The sequence below is a fragment of the Giraffa tippelskirchi genome, chromosome 2, assembly GCF_054371585.1.
Source record: "Giraffa tippelskirchi isolate mGirTip1 chromosome 2, T2T-mGirTip1v1.2.pri, whole genome shotgun sequence".
In the NCBI taxonomy this organism is placed as follows: domain Eukaryota; kingdom Metazoa; phylum Chordata; class Mammalia; order Artiodactyla; family Giraffidae; genus Giraffa; species Giraffa tippelskirchi.
The window spans coordinates 130,219,367-130,237,482 of NC_137276.1; the positions used below are offsets into that span (position 1 = coordinate 130,219,367).

The following is an 18,116-nucleotide window of genomic DNA, read 5'->3' on the forward strand; positions in this document are numbered from 1 at the left end:
TTTCTGGAATTCTCTTGCTTTTTCCATGATCCAGTGGATGTTGGCAATTTGATCTCTAGCTCCTCTGCCTTGTCTAAATCTAGCTTATACATCTGGAAGTTCTCAGTTCACGTAGTGTTGAAGCCTTGCTTGAAGGATTTCTAGCATAGTAAAGGCCAACATGTATAACCCACATATAGACCTCAATAACTTTAAGGATGTAAAGAAATTCTGGGACCAAAAAGTTTTAGAACTACTGATCTAAGAGCTTATTCTCTTACTTTTTCTTTTCATTTAAAATAAACAGAAGAAACAGATTGATTTCAGTGTACCAGTGATTTCAGAACATACCATCCTGTAAATGGCTTTAAAGAGTACTTTAATTCCAAATTCAATAGTGAAACATGATAAATTACCTTTCTGATTGCAGAATTAAACTAACAGTTCCTTCCTTGAGATCAAATATAAGTGGTGTATTCCAGTTCTTTGTACTGAAAGACAAATAAAATGGATACTTACTTACACTTAAAATACTTTTAAATAAGCAGATGGGTACTCATTTTAAACAAAGCATCTTTAGTTTCACAGTAACTCTGTATATGATTCTATTATAGCACTTGGTACGTTGTTCTGAAATTATGCACTTACACATCTGCATACCTGACTAGAAAGTGGATTCTGTGTCCCCAGCACCTAGCACATAGTAAGTACTCAATAAATGTTTATTCTAGGAACCACAACATGTGAACTGAGGAATCATAAGTTCATGTTCTGTCATTTATTAGCTCTGTGATTTGAGCATGTCATCTAATGTTTCTCTTTTGAAAAATAGTAGCAGCATAGCATAGTGAAAAGAGGATTATTTTTTGTCATTATTATGTAATATTTTATTGCATGAATATGGCAGTTTGTTTATCTATTCTAATGTTGATGGACATTTGGTTGAATTCAGATTTTGATTCTTATGAATTGTGATGCTATGAACATTCTTTTTTTAATTTATTTATTTTTAATTGAGAGATAGTTGCTTTACAATATTGTATTGGTTTCTGCCATACATCAACATGAATCAGCCATAAGTATACATATGTCTCCTCCCTCTTGAGAGGATGGGGTTTTGGCTAGACAGATAAGGATTAGAAATCTGGTTTCACCACCTGTCAGCCTTATGATCTTAATAAGCTTAACCTCCTAAACAACAGTTTCATTATTTGTAAAATGGTGATAATGATGTCTTACCTAAAGTGTCTAGTTAACTGCCTATTGTGTAGCAGATACTGAACAAAAACCATAATAACAATAACATGATCACTTTTCCTATCAGTCTCCCAGTGTAAGTGTTGAGCAAATGAAGATTTCCGTGAAACATTCTGTAAACTGTAAAATTCTATATACATGTAAGCTATGACTATGCTTACTGAACAAATGGATAAAATGAATAAACAAATAACTCCTATGAGTTTCATGATGTAATATGATTCAAAGATAGGGATGGGTAGAAAGGACATTTACAAACTGGAAAACCTATCCTCAAACAATCAAAGTTGCTCAATAGTTTAAAATGTTTTATTATTCCTATATATTCTGAACTTCTCTCAATTACTTTCATAGAACTAATTCTTTAAATCTCATATGCAGATCCAGAAGATGGGGGAAGGGAAAGGTTACAGTAAGTAGGCACATCGGTGGAAATTAATCTTGGCTAACGCAGAGCCTGATACCCATTTCAGTAAATAAATGCATGCATAAAGCCAAATAGTGAATAAACTGTTACTAATAATTATCAAGTCTGGGGTTCACAGGTATGATAAAGCTATGTACTTTTGCACTTTAGAAAAAATATCACATATGCTTCATTTATGCAGTCATTTATGCAGAATTAACCTTCATTCTTTGTCAAGAGAGCTAAAAAGAACAGTGAGTATGAGGGGTTTTTTTCCATGTCCCCTCATAAAATATCTGAGATTTCTGACAACTAAGATATATACACATGTCATGGAGATATAAACCACCTAAACTAAATGTTGATCATAAGGGAATTTTCTATACAACTATCTGAGAAATCAAGAGAAAATTTAACATAGAATGCTCATATGTGATTTTCTTTGGAACTTCTTTCCATACAAACCAGTATATTGTCTGTAGGTTTATTTTTAAAATTATGTTTTTATTACTAAAAAAGGAACAACAGTTATTAGGAACTTGGATTCAAATCTCAGTTCTTCCTTTAGTAAAGAAGTTAAGTAGTTTGACCCAGGGTATTATTAATATTTAATTACCTCTGCATCCTTCAGTTTCTTCATTTTGTAAAATGGGAATAATAATAATATTCAACACACAGAGTAAATCAGATCATGAACATAAAAGATAGTAAACAGTGCTCAGTAAAGAATAGTTGTTATTATCTAAAATACCAGGCATTTTTATAACAATTTAATTAAATATATTTTGGTATGATGGCTCTCAGCACTACTTCATTTCCACTACTGCTCACTGGAATTACACTTTAATAAATATTTTGTACCTTAGTGAATGTCTTGCCAACAAGAAAGGGGAAGCAATATTAAATCAGAAAAGAAAAACAATTTAATATTTTGATACGTATTAACTGGTGTGAGAAAGGTAGAGTGAGACAAAAATTAAACAACAGCTTCTAAACCTTTGGTAAATATTTTAAAAAGCAACCTCGCTAATACAAGTAGTAATGATATCAATACTTTAGATTCAAACATTATGTCTTAAATTTCAGTAATTTTGCAATTTCCCACCAGGGAAGCCCAACACAAAGTATACTGAATATATTTTCTTTCATCATTTCTGGACAACTCTAGATTTATCAATATGAACATTCATGATTACCCTGGGCTATGATATTAAGCCTAAACACCTCCTTGTGTCCTTACTGAACATCTTTCAGCCTGCTGTCAGCCTGTAAGCTGTCCTCTCTACCTCTCTCAGTGGTTAGGTGGTTCCTTTTCCTGCCATTTATCAGATGCTCCTAAACTTCTCTGGGATTTGGAATAAAAGTATACTAAAGTCCTTGAGCTATGAGTAAAATAAGAGCAAGCACTATCCCAGAGAAGGTATTTTGTATTACAAAAGTGATTACTAACCTTTGATATGCAACTATTATATCTATTTTCTCTGCTCATAGCTCACTTTTTATCACTTCTCAGTTAGGAGTAAGTTCAAGATAGGTGACGTTTTGAGAAAGTTAAGTTTAAGCCAAACCATGTTAATATGACAGCTGGAATATAAATTTTTTTTCATAGACAAAATTCTAGATTTTAAAGAAATGCAAGATGCTTACGAGAACACATAACACTGAAGAGACGTTGAAACAACTAAGTGTGCATAGTTCAAAGAGGCTTTAATGACTCTATCACGGAATTCCAGTAAATCCACTGCATCGTTAAGAACGTTACGAACCTAAACAAGGAAAAACGAAATACCAATAACAACATTAAAATACATCAAACTTTTAATTAGATAAGTTAGCAAGATTTTGAAACACACCAAAAAAGGAAAAAAAAAATTAAAAGGCATTCTTGATTATCTAACCATAGAAAGAAGAATTCAATAGGAACCAGGCATAAGATGACATATTTGGGTATAAAAATTGACCAACAAAAGTACAGATACAGAAAAGTTAGAAATCAGTAGAAAATGATCTATAGAGATTTCTAATCTGAAAGCCAACTTGTATGATGTAGCAGTGGTGCAGTGTTAGAACAGTGAGGTATATAGTCAAAGGAGTATGGCTTATAGGAGCTGGAAATAGACCACATGATTTCTGCTCAAAATAGTAAGAATATCTTCTTCTAGGGCTAGGTTTTACTTTAAATTTTAAGTTCTAAAAAAGAGATATAATAACTTCAAAAATCAAAAGTGGAGTAGGAGGTGTTAGTAAAGATACTGACTGCATAGTGAAGAAGCCAAGCTGCACAGAGGGGTGGAAAATGTTTCCATATGTAAAAACACAGAGATAACTATAAGAAAACTAAGCACCAACTAACAAACAGAGATGTGCCCATGATAGTCAAAACTGTTATAAAAGTTTGTTAACTGAATAAAGTTTACAAGGATTTCAAAGTTTGGCAATACCAGCCAAAAAAAGTTTTGAAGTTGATGGATAATCTACAACAAATTAAAAAATACATTGGGCAAGACAAATTTATGAAATCTCTGGTTAATACCAGAAGATATTAAATAAAGAGGTAAAAAATTGAGAGAGATTAATTATACCTAGAAGTTAATACTTCTCTAAATTTCCGTCAAAATACTATCATCTTTCTAAACTGATATGACAGTTATAGTATTAATGAGGAATAAAAGGCTATGGAAAGAAAAAATAGGAAGATAAAGTCAAACTTCTTACAAGTACTTCCTCAAAGTACTTATACCTATAAGGCATATATTTTTATTACCTATTCCCTAACTCCTATCCCTATCAGTCATCATCATGCCAAGAGATAGCAGAATTATATACACATATAATCCTTGACCTAACAATCTTACTTCTAGAATTCTATACCAAAATAAACGGGCAAAATTATGAAATAACATACAAATATGCTCTTACTACATACATCACTACTGGTAACAGTAAACTACATTCACAGAGTAGAATAACACATAGCTATAAAAAGGACTGAGTAATATACCTATGGAGTGAGCTCCACAATACATTGTAAAATAAAAAGTGCAAGATGCAAAAAAGTATGTATAATATGATACTTTTTATCTTATAAAGGGAAGGCTATGAATATATATATATTTGTTCATATTTAAAAAACAAAAAATGCAAAACAATATTCAGCAATAATATTGAGATTATTATTTTAAATTATACTTTAGGATATATACTAGAATATATTAATGTCTTTAGGAACCAAACTTTTCTTGTAAGAAAAAAGAACTGCAAATAAAACAAATCAGGAGTAAAATGCCTTATCTTGAATTTGAACTTGAAACCTCAGTACACACTCATGATATACTTTTATCTGTCAAAAAGTACATTTTATCTAGGAGTAATAATCAAACCAATAGCAATGAGCCCACCTAGAACGTGGATCACGGTCTCTAAGTAGCTGCTGCTGCTGCTGCTGCTAAGTCGCTTCAGTCATGTCCGACTCTGCGCGACCCCATAGACGGCAGCCCACCAGGCTCTCCCGTCCCTGGGATTCTCCAGGCAAGAACACTGAAGTGGGTTGCCATTTCCTTCTCCAATGCATGAAAGTGAAAAGTGAAAGTGAAGTCGCTCAGTCATGGTCCGACTCTTCGTGACCCCGTGGACTGCAGCCTACCAGGCTCTTCTGTCCATGGGATTTTCCAGGCAAGAGTACTGGAGTGGGTTGCCATTGCCTTCTCTGCTCTAAGTAGCATTTGCCTCCAAAAGGAACAAAGCCTTCTTAAAAAAATGGCTGACTCCAAGTTTGGAACAGGAAATATATAAGAAACCTAGAATATCTTATCAGAAATGCAAGCAAGCTATTGAAATCATCCCAAATGAACAAACGAGTCAACTGGGCAAAGATGGAACCATTCGAACATTAAATAGAATAATGACTGCAGTGGATTGAAATATATCAAAATTTTTAAATCTGCAAGTTTATAATAACATCATCAACAACAACAACAAAGAAACTCATTGGGCATGACAGGAAATGAATGCATTATTTGAAAACTGATAAATAAAGGAAAATAATTCAGAATCTGTCTTACTTCAGGGTAACAAATAGTTGATTAGGCAAAGTCTGTTATAGAAGGATTTTAACTAACAAATGTAGAAGGAATGATAGAATCACAAGATGCAACTCCTGATGAGATATGGTTCTAAATAAGTACCATCCTTGGCTGCTAAAAATATTAAAGTAAAAACCTAATGGGAAACTATATGACAGATGAATCAGACTTACAACACCTGAACACACTGATCAATCTCATCATCATTAAGAAAGAGATAAGAAGACATATGTGTCTCGAGGCAACAGGAAGTACACAGCATCACATACAATGTATTCTTTATATATTTATCAAGGTTTTAAACCTAATCACCAGTATACAGGAAATACAGGAGCTAAATAAAAATGTTACATGTAATCATACCACAATGATGCAAACAGAAGAATGTGGGAAATCCAAAAGAACAAATGACTTGGTTTCTTAAACAAACAAACAAATAAATGAAGAGGAATTGCTCCAGATTTTAAAAGACTGAAGAGAAAAATGAACTAAATGTAATGTGGGACTTTGTTTCCTAGTACAAACCAACCAACCATGTATGTATTAGAAAACAGTTGAAGAAATGGAACCTCTTGCTATAGACAGACTTACAAGACAAGTAGAGAAATGTGAAATATTCACTATGATTATGTTAAAATAAAAATAGTCCTTATCTTTGAGACTTTTTTTTTTAAAGTCTTACTAAAAAGAAAGAAAAAGACACTGATAACATTTGCTTCACTCAAAACCCCTATTTCAACAACACGAGAAGACTCTACACGTGGACATCACCAGATGGTCAACACCGAAATCAGATTGATTATATTCTTTGCAGCCAAAGATGCAGAAGCTCTATACAGTCAGCAAAAACAAGACCGGGAGCAGACTGTGGCTCGGATTATGAACTGCTTATTGCCAAATTCAGACTTAAATTGAAGAAAGTAGGGAAAACCACTAGACCATTCAGGTATGACCTAGATCAAATCCCTTATGAGTATACAGTGGAAGTGACAAATAGATTTAAGGGACTAGACCTGATAGACAGAGTGCCTGATGAACTATGGACAGAGGTTCGTGACATTGTACAGGAGACAGGGATCAAGAAAATCCCCATGGAAAAGAAATGCAAAAAAACAAAATGGCTGTCTGAGGAGGCCCTACAGATAGCTGGGAAGAGAAGAGAAGTGAAAAGCAAAGGAGAAAAGGAAAGATATTCCCATCGGAATGCAGAGTTCCAAAGAATAGCAAGAAGAGATAAGAAAGCCTTCCTCAGCGATCAGTGCAAGGAAATAGAGGAAAACAACAGATTGGGAAAGACTAGAGAGAGATCTCTTCAAGAAAATTAGAGATACCAAAGGAACATTTAATGCAAAGATAGGCTCGATAAAGGACAGAAATGGTATGGACCTAACAGAAGCAGAAGATATTAAGAAGAGGTAGCAAGAATACACAGAAGAACTCTACAAAAAAGATCTTCACGACCCAGATAATCACAATAGTGTGATTACTCACCTAGAGCCAGACATCCTGGAATGTGAAGTCAAGTGGGCCTTAGAAAGCATCACTACAAACAAAGCTAGTGGAGGTGATGGAATTCCAGTTGAGCTATTTCAAATCCTCAAAGGTAATGCTGTGAAAGTGCTGCACTCAATATGCCAGCAAATTTGGAAAACTCAGCAGTGGCCACAGGACTGGAAGAGGTCAGTCTTCGTTCCAATCCCAAAGAAAGGCAATGCCAAAGAATGCTCAAACTACTGCACAATTGCACTCATCTCACATGCTAGTAAAGTAATGCTCAAAATTCTCCAAGCCAGGCTTCAGCAACACGTGAACCGTGAACTTCCAGATGTTCAAGCTGGTTTTAGAAAAGGCAGAGGAACCAGAGATCAAATTGCCAATATCTGCTGGATCATCGAAAAAGCAAGAGAGTTCCAGAAAAACATCTATTTCTGCTTTATTGACTATGCCAAAGCCTTTGACTGTGTGGATCACAATAAACTGTGGAAAATTCTGAAAGAGATGGGAATACCAGACCATCTGACCTGTTTCTTGAGAAACCTGTATGCAGGTCAGGAAGCAACAGTTAGAACTGGACATGGAACAACAGACTGGTTCCAAATAGGAAAAGGAGTACGTCAAGGCTGTATATTGTCACCCTGCTTATTTAACTTATATGCAGAGTACATCATGAGAAACGCTGGGCTGGAAGAAACACAAGCTGGAATCAAGATTGCCGGGAGAAATATCAATAACCTCAGATATGCAGATGACACCACTCTTATGGCAGAAAGTGAAGAAGAACTAAAGAGCCTCTTGATGAAGGTGAAAGAGGAGAGTCAAAAAGTTGGCTTAAAGCTCAACGTTCAGAAAACTAAGATCATGGCATCTGGTCCCATCACTTCATGGCAAATAGATGGGGAAACAGTGGAAACAGTGTCAGACTTTATTTTTTGGGGCTCCAAAATCACTGCTGATGGTGACTGCAGTCATGAAATTAAAAGACGCTTACTCCTTGGAAGGAAGGTTATGGCCAACCTAGATAGCATATTTAAAAGCAGAGACATTACTTGGCCAACAAAAGTCCGTCTAGTCAAGGCTATGGTTTTTCCAGTGGTCATGTATGGATGTGAGAGTTGGACGGTGAAGAAAGCTGAGCGCCGCAGAATTGATGCTTTTGAACTGTGGTGTTGGAGAAGACTCTTGAGAGTCCCTTGGACTGCAAGGAGATCCAATCAATCCATCCTAAAAGAGATCAATCCTGGGTGTTCATTGGAAGGTCTGATGTTGAAGCTGAAGCTCCAATACTTTGGCCACCTCATGAGAAGGGTTGACTCATTGGAAAAGACCCTAATGCTGGGTAGGATTGGGGGCGGGAGGAGAAGGGGACGACAGAGGATGTGATGGTTGGATGGCATCACCGACTCGATGGACATGGGTTTGGGTAGACTCCGGGAGTTGGTGATGGACAGAGAGGCCTGGTGTACTGCAATTCATGGGGTCGCAAAGAGTCGGACACGACTGAGCAACTGAACTGAACTGAACTTGATGAATGTGGGAAATGACTGAGAAGGGAGTAGTAGTCTGACGGCTTCAAAGGAGCTGGAATCCTTTAAGGAAGAAGTTACTGCGATCTGGGTTCAGCAATGACGGGTTAGGAGACACCTATATGACCCCCAGACCCAGTAATTCTTGGCATAAAGAAGAAAAACGCTTCTACTTGTGAAGGCTGAAGGAGAAACACTGGTCTCGGGAGTCTGTCAGTTTTTACTGAGAACAAAAATGTGAAGTGTACTTTCAGTGAAAAGGCTGAGCTCTGTCTGCAAGGCCACAGGTAGGTGCTACAGGTTGTGTACTGCACAACTCTAGGTCTATTGATGGGCCCCCTAGAACCAGGAGGGCCATGACTGAAGGTGGTGACCCTGTGGGTCTCTCTTTAAAGCCTAGGGTGTTCTAGGTTTTTCTTTCAGGAAGGGGAGAAGAGAGCTACCCCCAGGCCCCAGGCTTTGGTTTCAGACAGAGACCCGGATCAGGCCCCTGGTCTCTCTTCGAATCCTTTCCACTCCATTAGTCTGCAGGAGCCCCTTTCAGCTCTGTTTCTGTCTCCCTGCTTCTGGACCAGGAGTCAAGCAGGTTGGAGACTTCACTCCACATTCTGCTTTTTTATTCCATTTCTGGCCCACAGAGATGTTTATCCTGTTTTTGAGTCCAGATAAATCTATTTTAAAAATATAGTTCACAAATTATTGATCTCCTTGGAGCCAAATATATGCCTTATCCTTCCAAGTATGAACTGATGACACCATTTTCACCAGAAGTCTGAGCTCCCAGAGACTTTTTTAAAAGGTCCAAAATGTCATCCTTTCCTAGAAACATTTGAAAGCTAATGAAACGAAATAAAATTTCCTAAAGGACGTTATATGGAGGTTTCTTTACAGCAACATGATACCCAGTGAAATAAACTGGCTGTTAACACAGGTTTAGGACAATTAATTCAATATTTTAAAAATCTGATTGTATGAGTTTCTGTCATTATTCAAATTACAGACAGATTTCTTAAAATTCACGTTGGCCTAAAGCTTCACGTGGGGGAATTCTCTTTTTTGTGAATCTGGAACACTAGCACAGCAATAAAACATCCTGGCCATAATAACAAACAAAAGACACACTGATAATTGCTGTTATAATTTCAAAGTTATGGCCAATCCTATGTCAGAAATGTCCTGTGATGAATTTTAAAATGCACCACATTTGCTCTGTTCAATTCAGGGCAGCTTCAGAATTAACCTGTTCATACTTGTATCACCTAATACTTCTACCTGAGCACACTATTTGACCCCTCAGACTGACCTAAGTCCGAAAATTCTGTTTCCACATTTCCAAATACACATTTAATCCTAAATATAGATATAGCCATAGCAATAGATACCATTTACTTTTGTTTTACATACATTATCTCATTTAATCATCAAAAACACTCTCTCATTAAATTTTATCTTTACAGGAGATAGAGTGACTAAGAATTAAATAATTTTGAACTATGGAAATGTTCAAATTGTGTAAAAGCCAAATCTGTGTCCCATGCTAAAGTGACAGTGGCAGGAAAGAGCAAATGGGAAACTTGAGACCTGAGGAATGGCTGGTCTCTTTCACCTGTACCCTCTTCCCTTCTAGGCCCTTCCTCCCAGCAAAGATACCTACTCTCCTTTTGGAAAGAAATATTGCTAGAATTCAGCCTGGAGACAAGGCACAAATTAGGAAACCTTCTCACTCTTGGTTACTGTATCACATAAAAGCCGAGGTCCAGGGAGACAGGTAATGTCTCAGGGCAATGAAACCTATTACCGGGTAGCAACTGTCAGGTCAAGGTCTAGAGCTAACAATTAGGGCTCAACATGATCTCTGGTTTCTGTTAACGAAACACAAACCAACAGTCTACAAAGCTTCTAAGGAAACTGTGAAACTCTAAACCAGGCAAACAAAAAGTTGTGGCTATTGTCCCTACTGGAATCTATGGCTCCATCTTAACAACATTAAGTGGGCTGTTAAAATGTACAGACTCCAGAAAGGAAATCCTTCCAAGTGGGAGATCTTCCCCAAAAGGCAAGCTAGAGTTGTCAAATTAACCAAGTAACTAACTCCAGTGCTAAAACAAAGAATTCTCAGGATATTCCTGGCCAGCTGGGCTTTTGTTATGGACCTTGTAATCACAGTGTGCAGTTTTTCCTTCCCCCATTCTCCAAATTGTTTTCATTCCAGCTGCCCTGTATTCCCTTCATCATTATAAATTGGGAAGATGAGGAGGAGGAGAATAATTAAAACTCATACTTATTCAGTTTTCCAGACCAAAGAGTTAGAGCTGGAATGACTTGGATGAGTCTAGGTTATCATCTTTTAGAGAGGGGATGGGTTTGTTTTCAAAAGCAAATGGAATAGCTGCATTAGTTAAGTAGACCATTTCTGAATTATACGTATACATGAATAAGGGTAAGCATTAATATGTGTTGTGAGTAGACTGTAAAGGGGTTAGTGATTTCCACCTACTGGTATTCACATCCTTATGTAAGTCTCTCCACTTGTGTGTGAATTAGACCTCATAGCTCACTTCTCATGATCAGAAAAAAAGGCTAAAATGATGAGATGACACTTCTAAGTTGAGGTTATAAAGAACTGTGACTTAGGTTTCACTCACACGCTCTGTGCCCTTCACAATTGCTCTCACAAAGCTGCCAGGTTGTGAGCTGCCCAGTGGAGAGGCTACACTGAGGAAGGAATTGAGGGAGGCCTCCAGACAATTGCCAGCAAGAAACTGAGGCCCTCAGTTCAACAGCCCTTGAAAAATGGAAGCCTGCCAACAACCATATCAGTGAGCTTGGAGGCAAGTCCTCTCCAGTTGAGGATGCTTCATGTGCTACTAAACACCCTGGCCAACACCTTAATTGCAGCCTTGTGAGAAACTCTGTCAGAAGACTTACTAAGCCATGCCTGGATTCTTGACCCAAATAAACTAAGAGATAATAAATATTGCTGTTTTAAACTACTAAGTTTATTTATTAGGCAGCCATCAATAACTAGTACAGTTATGGTTGCTAAACAGCTAAAGGATAGACTATAGTGGATAGCTGCTGGTTTCTGTCTGCCCAGAATCAAATGCTATCTTTTCTGGTAACTATGCCTTGGTTTTCCTTTGGGGAACCATACCCATTATTCTAAGTGACTAAGTAGTTTTGATGGGGTTGATTCCATTCCCTTCAACTCCCAACTAAATATACTTGACCTAGACTTGGCACATGAAATCCAATGCTGAGACTTCTGCTGAAATTACTAGGGGGCTAGAGGGAAAAGTACTCTTTCTGTTGGGCCTGAAGTTGGTAGAATGTAAGCCTAGAGCTACCAAGGCCATAAAAGAGACAGCCTTTGTGCAAATGAAGCCAATATAGAAAAAAGGAGAGTGCAGGAAGAGAAAATGATGGAAGTCCAGTTGACCTTATTTAAGCTTCTGGATCCAATACCACCTCATCAGTCTATCTCTTGACTTCACATGGATCAATAAATTTCTTTTGTTTCTTTATTCTTTAATCAATCTGAGATAAATTTATGAAAATAAAAATTTCAACATATTAATGCAGAAGGTCCCATGAGAACAGGAACCAAGTCTGTCTTATTCAAAACTATATCACCCATTGCCTAGCTCAAGGCATTGCAAGTAGGTTACCGAATGAGTAAATGAAACTGTTGAAAAAAAAAAACAACTATGAATAGATAGACCCAGCTTAGCAAAAATGCAATATAAATGTCTTATAGTCATTGAGAGTAAGATCCCTTTACAAAAGTAAATATAGTGTTCTGGTTCTAAAGCTTTGAAAGATTATTTGTAAATATTATTTTAAGTATAAAGACAATTCGGTTTAGATAAGCTATTTAAAAACCTCACTGTTCACCTTATCTGATGTAAAAATCCTCTAATTCTAGGATGATTCCTCTTTATTATGAAAGAAAAATTTCTCTTTTTAAATATATTCTCATCTTGGGGCATTTCTGAAATTAAGGCGATATTATATTAGCTAGCCCCCATGCCCTATATGAATAAAACTGTGTCCCCAAGTCAGCTGACTAGAACTCACAATGCATTCTTTATCACAGACACAACACTATAAATAATGTCTTAGTTCCCAGGCTAACTAATAAAAATATATATTTATACTATCAAATAGATCTAACTACTCATTTACAGGAAATACCAAAGACAGAGAAGTATGTCAAACCAAACCATAGGGATACTGTCAGCAAAAGTCCAGACTCTGGAGACAGACAGACAATTAATCTGGTGTCTTCAACAGATAAACTGCAAGAGGAAAAAATAAAGATAGAAGGGGTATGTATAGACTAAAAGATACTTAAAACATATATCAACCAATTGTAACATGTAAACCATTTTGGATCCTAATTCAAACAAAAACAAACCTTTAAAAATGTGATATGGAGGAAACAATTGAAAATTTGAACATTTTTTGGATATTCCTTTGATAATACTAAGGAATTAGTATTTTTAAGATACAGCAGTATTGTGGGTATGTTAAAAATAAAAGAGTCCTTATCTTTTAGATGTATATATTGAAATTTTTGCAGCTCAAATGATATCTAAATTTTCTTCAAAATATTGGGGCAGGGGGAATGTAGATATGGACATGGATGGAGCAGGCTTGATCATGGGCAGATGGTTGTTGGGCCTGGGAAATGAGTATAAAGAGATTCATTATACTATTCTATTTTTGTGTGTTTTAAATTCTCCATAATAAATCTAAAATTTTTTAAATAAGTAGAACAAAGAAAATGTATAAGGTACCTAATTATTATTACTAACAACCCTACTATCCAAATTTTAAAATCTGGATACTTAGCCTAAAGAATACTTGAACAGACTCAGCCAAGAAATCACAAGGTATGTTTTCAAATTTTTATAGTAATTCAGTTCAGTTCAGTCGCTCAGTCGTGTCCGACTCTTTGCGACCCCAGGATCCACAGCACATCAGGCCTCCCTGTCCATCACTAACTCCCTAAGTCCACCCAAACCCATGTCCATCGAGTCGGTGATGCCATCCAACCATCTCATCCTCTGTCGTCCCCTTCTCCTCCTGCCCTCAATCTTTCCCAGCATCAGGGTCTTTTCAAATGAGTCAGCTCTTCGCATCAGGTGGCCAAAGTATTGGAGTTTCAGCTTCAACATCAGTCCTTCCAATGAACACCCAGGACTAATCTCCTTTAGGATGGACTGGTTGGATCTCCTTGCAGTCCAAGGGACTCTCAAGAGTCTTCTCCAACACCACAGTTCAAAAGCATCAATTTTTCGGTGCTCAGCTTTCCTTATAGTCCAACTCTCACATCCATACATGACCACTGGAAAAACCATAACCTTGACTAGACGGACCTTTCTTGACAAAGTGATGTCTCTGCTTTTTAATAGGCTGTCTAGGTTGGTCATAACTTTCCTTTCAAGGAGTAAGTGTCTTTTAATTTCATGGCTGCAGTCACCATCTGCAGTGATTTTAGAGCCCAGAAAAATAAAGTCAGCCACGGTTTACACTGTTTCCCCATCTATCTTCCATGAAGTGATGGGACCAGATGCCATGATCTTAGTTTTCTGAATGTTGAGCTTTAAGCCAACTTTTTCACTCTCCTCTTTCACTTTCATCAAGAGGCTCTTTAGGTCTTCACTTTCTGCCATAAGGGTGGTGTCATTTGCATATCTGCGGTATTGATATTTCTCCCGGCAATCTTGATTCCAGCTGTGCTTCCTCCAGCCCAGTGTTTCTCATGATGTACTCTGCATATAAGTTAAATAAGCAGGGTGACAATATACAGCCTTGACGTACGCCTTTTCCTATTTGGAACCAGTCTGTTGTTCCATGTCCATTTCTAACTGTTGCTTCCTGACCTGCATACAGGTTTCTCGTCATCTAAATTCTGAATACTGAAGATAGAGGCAACTGATAAGGACAGCAGAAAGAAAAGGAAGAAGGTAGAGCTCCCTTTTCTTTGGCAGATGGTGTGCCATCAACACATCATCTTTGGTCACTCCTCCTACCTTTCATCAACTAACTTTTAAAATATTTGTCAAGCTCTTATCACATGTGAGGCACTGGGCTAGGCCCTTTAGGGAGATAAAGATGAGTGAAATACAGTACCATGCCCTTAAGAAGCTTACAACTGATTAAATAACCCTTCCCACCAATGTTCTCTGATCTGTAAAACGTTTCCCCCTAACTCCAATGGCCACATTTCAAACTTTCTGTCTTAGTCTACAAAGATTTTTACCCCAAAAGTACCTGGTTTTCTTCCTAAATCTCAGTAAGAGATGGTGAGGTGATAGAGTGATGTTTCTGGAATTTCAACCTTCTGATTCCAACCAGTCTGGGGTCTATAATACAAGCGTGCAGTCACCACCCTCCACTTGGGTGAAGGTCTTAGTTTCTGTAGAACAACTCAAAGATATGGGCTTTGGTACTAGGGAGGATCCCCCAGGGTCCCGCTAAGTTTCAATCCCCCATTTTCTTTGATAATTCTCAAACTTGAAGGGTACAGGTGGGGGACAAAAAGGGAACAATGTTTTGGATAGAGAGGTTAATCATAAACTTGGCAGAGAAACTCAGGTTTAGGGGAACTCAATTTCATCCTTGCCTCAACCCCATAACTTCAGGAGCTGTGAGCACTCATATTCTATGTCAGTGAATGGTTCTTACTTTATGTCATAAAAAAGTCACTAATGGTATAATTAATATCTTTCTAATATGACTGAATTTTAATAAACATGATTTAAATATAATCAGTTCAGTTCAGTCACTCAGTCATGTCCAACTCTTTGTGACCCATGAACTGCAGCACACCAGACTTCCCTGTTCATCACCAACCTCTGGAGCTTGTTCAAACTCATATCCATTAAGTCCATGATACCATAATAAACAAAGATAATTCCATATTCTGTATTGTAAATTGAATATGGAGGGGGAAGCAGATTTAATCAACTATGAAACATAATCATACCTGCATGGTCCTTCTTTTAGTTAACGTTACTTGAAAATTCTTCCACTCCCAGCGTTGCTCCACCACATGTGCAAAAACAACATGTCCATTTCCACAGGCTCCAGCAATCTGGGTGCCATCAACTGACCAAGCAATATTAAATATGCTACCAGTGTTGGGCTTTTCTAAAGCATATGACCACTGGGGAAGAAAGAACATAACAGAATCAATTTATTTTAAAATATTTTAAAGAAGTTTTAAATTGGGCATATGTTAACACAGTAAGATGATTTTTTAAAAGAACATGTCTTTATTCTAGAATTATTAAGGAATATTTTTCTGAATAAAATGATAGTGTACTGAGTGGAAGATAAAGACATGATTTATTTTTCTAAGTACATAGTAAAATACATGATGTGATAAGAGTATAAAATCTCTCAAGAACTGTAGAACACTCACACCATTTTGATTTACATCATTTGATTCACTTTTAAGCAGTTAATACTCAAAGGGTAAATATAAACATTCCATAGGGAAAAAAACAAAGACATCTTACTATTAATTCATAAGGATCTCTACAGTCCCTACACCTAAAATTTTACTACAATATTTTAGCAATTGTCATATTGAAACTAAATACACAATGTGACTAAAGCATCTCTAATACATATCTTAAACCATTAAAGTACAAGTAAATAGATTTTTCCTTTTTTTTTAATTCACAGTGCAGTAAGTAAGACATTTTATAGAGTCTGTTTGAGAAAGCAATCTAGCAAAATCAATAAGCATCAACTGGATGAAAACCTCTTGTCCATGTCAGTGTGTGAATAAGATAGTGAGAAAAAAAACTTTTACAAAAATGATATTATATGCATTTTCTTTCATTCTTCAGATGAAAAATACACTTACTAAAAGGATGATTTGGCTAAATTTACTTATACTTTCTTTCAGTTCTTCCAATCTTACTATGATTTTAAAAATACACAAAGAACCAACCACCCAGAAAAATCTTACCAACTTAAATACAGAAATAATTATCTAAGAACTCATGATGCCTGATCCTAAGAGGAGAAAATGAAAAGAAAATTTAGATATTATCATCACCCTATATTACTCTGATTTCTTTCAGAGTCCACATGAACTATGATATTCAAGTTGTATTAAATTCTTACTAAAAAATAAGTAATTTCTTCCTCTTTGTGTACTCGAGTAAAAAAAAAATCATACAAGCACAAGCAAATCATCAGAGAAGGAGTCTTTAATAGTTACTAAATTTGAAGGGACAGGGTTATGTTTCATCCAATCAGTGAATTTAATCATTTTTATTGGTAAATCAAAAAGATTTACCATTTGTCCTTTTTTAAAAAATTGAGGTATAGTTGATCTACAACATTTTATTAGTTTCAGGTGTGCAACATAGAGATTCAAAATTTACCAAAAATTTTGAATGGTGGTGATTGTGAAAAAAAAAAAAATTTTATGTTATATTCCATTTAAAATCTCTATAAAATACTGGCTGCATTCCCTTTGTCATTTGTGCTCTTAAAAAGATTCAAAGCTCTAAGTCTCTTTTCTTCTCCAAATAAGGCATGGAACACTGGATTCATATTTGCATTTCTAACCACGAGTCTCCCTGGATGTAATTTACTGATGCTAGCAGCAAGAACCCTGAAGATTATCCCTCTCACTTATGCTTATCTCTTTGACCTAACTATCCCTTCTTTGAAGGTAGTGTTACTCAAAATGTGCTCAAGCCAGTACCACCTATATCAACTGTCATCTTGTTAGAAATGCAAATTATATGCTCTGTATCATCCTACTGAATCTGAGCTTTTAGGGGAGGAGGACCAAGAAACTTTGTGTTGTTGTTAGTCTATTCTTTAAAATATAGTTGATTTGCAATGTTGTGTTAATTTATACTGTACAGCAAAGTGACTCAGTTATACATATATACTCTATTTTTAATATTTGTTTTGATTATGGTTTATCATGGCATACTGAATATAGTTCTCTGTGCTATACAGCAGGACCTTGTTGTCTATCCATTCTAAATGTAATAGTTTGCAGCTGTCAACTCCAAACTCCTGGTTCTTCCCTCTCCCCACTCCCCACCTTTGGCAACCACAAGCTGGTTCTCTATGTCTGTTGGTCTGCTTCTGTTTTGTAGATATGTTCATTTGTGCCGTGTTTTAGATTCCACATATAAATGATATCATACAGTATTTGTCTTTCCTTCCTGACTTACTTCACTTAGTATAATAATCTCTAGTTGCATCCATGTTTCTGCAAATGGCATTATTTTGTTCATTTTTATGGCTGAGTAGTATTCCACTGTATATATACATACATTGATATATATATACACACACATCTTCTTTATCCATTTATATGTCGAT

At 36.3% G+C, this 18,116-nt stretch overlaps 1 protein-coding gene across 7 annotated transcripts in view; it reads right to left on the bottom strand.

The window, feature by feature from the left end:
* Positions 1-18,116, bottom strand: part of IFT80 (intraflagellar transport 80) — a 121,565-nt gene that overhangs the window by 37,080 nt on the left and 66,369 nt on the right. For all 7 annotated transcript variants that reach the window (XM_081570713.1, XM_081570709.1, XM_081570714.1 and 4 more), the window contains 3 exons: positions 15,742-15,921; positions 3,290-3,408; positions 396-470 (listed from right to left, as the gene is read on the bottom strand). In XM_081570713.1, the coding sequence (XP_081426839.1) occupies positions 396-470; positions 3,290-3,408; positions 15,742-15,921 (374 nt within the window). The remainder of the gene's footprint in view (positions 1-395; positions 471-3,289; positions 3,409-15,741; positions 15,922-18,116) is intronic.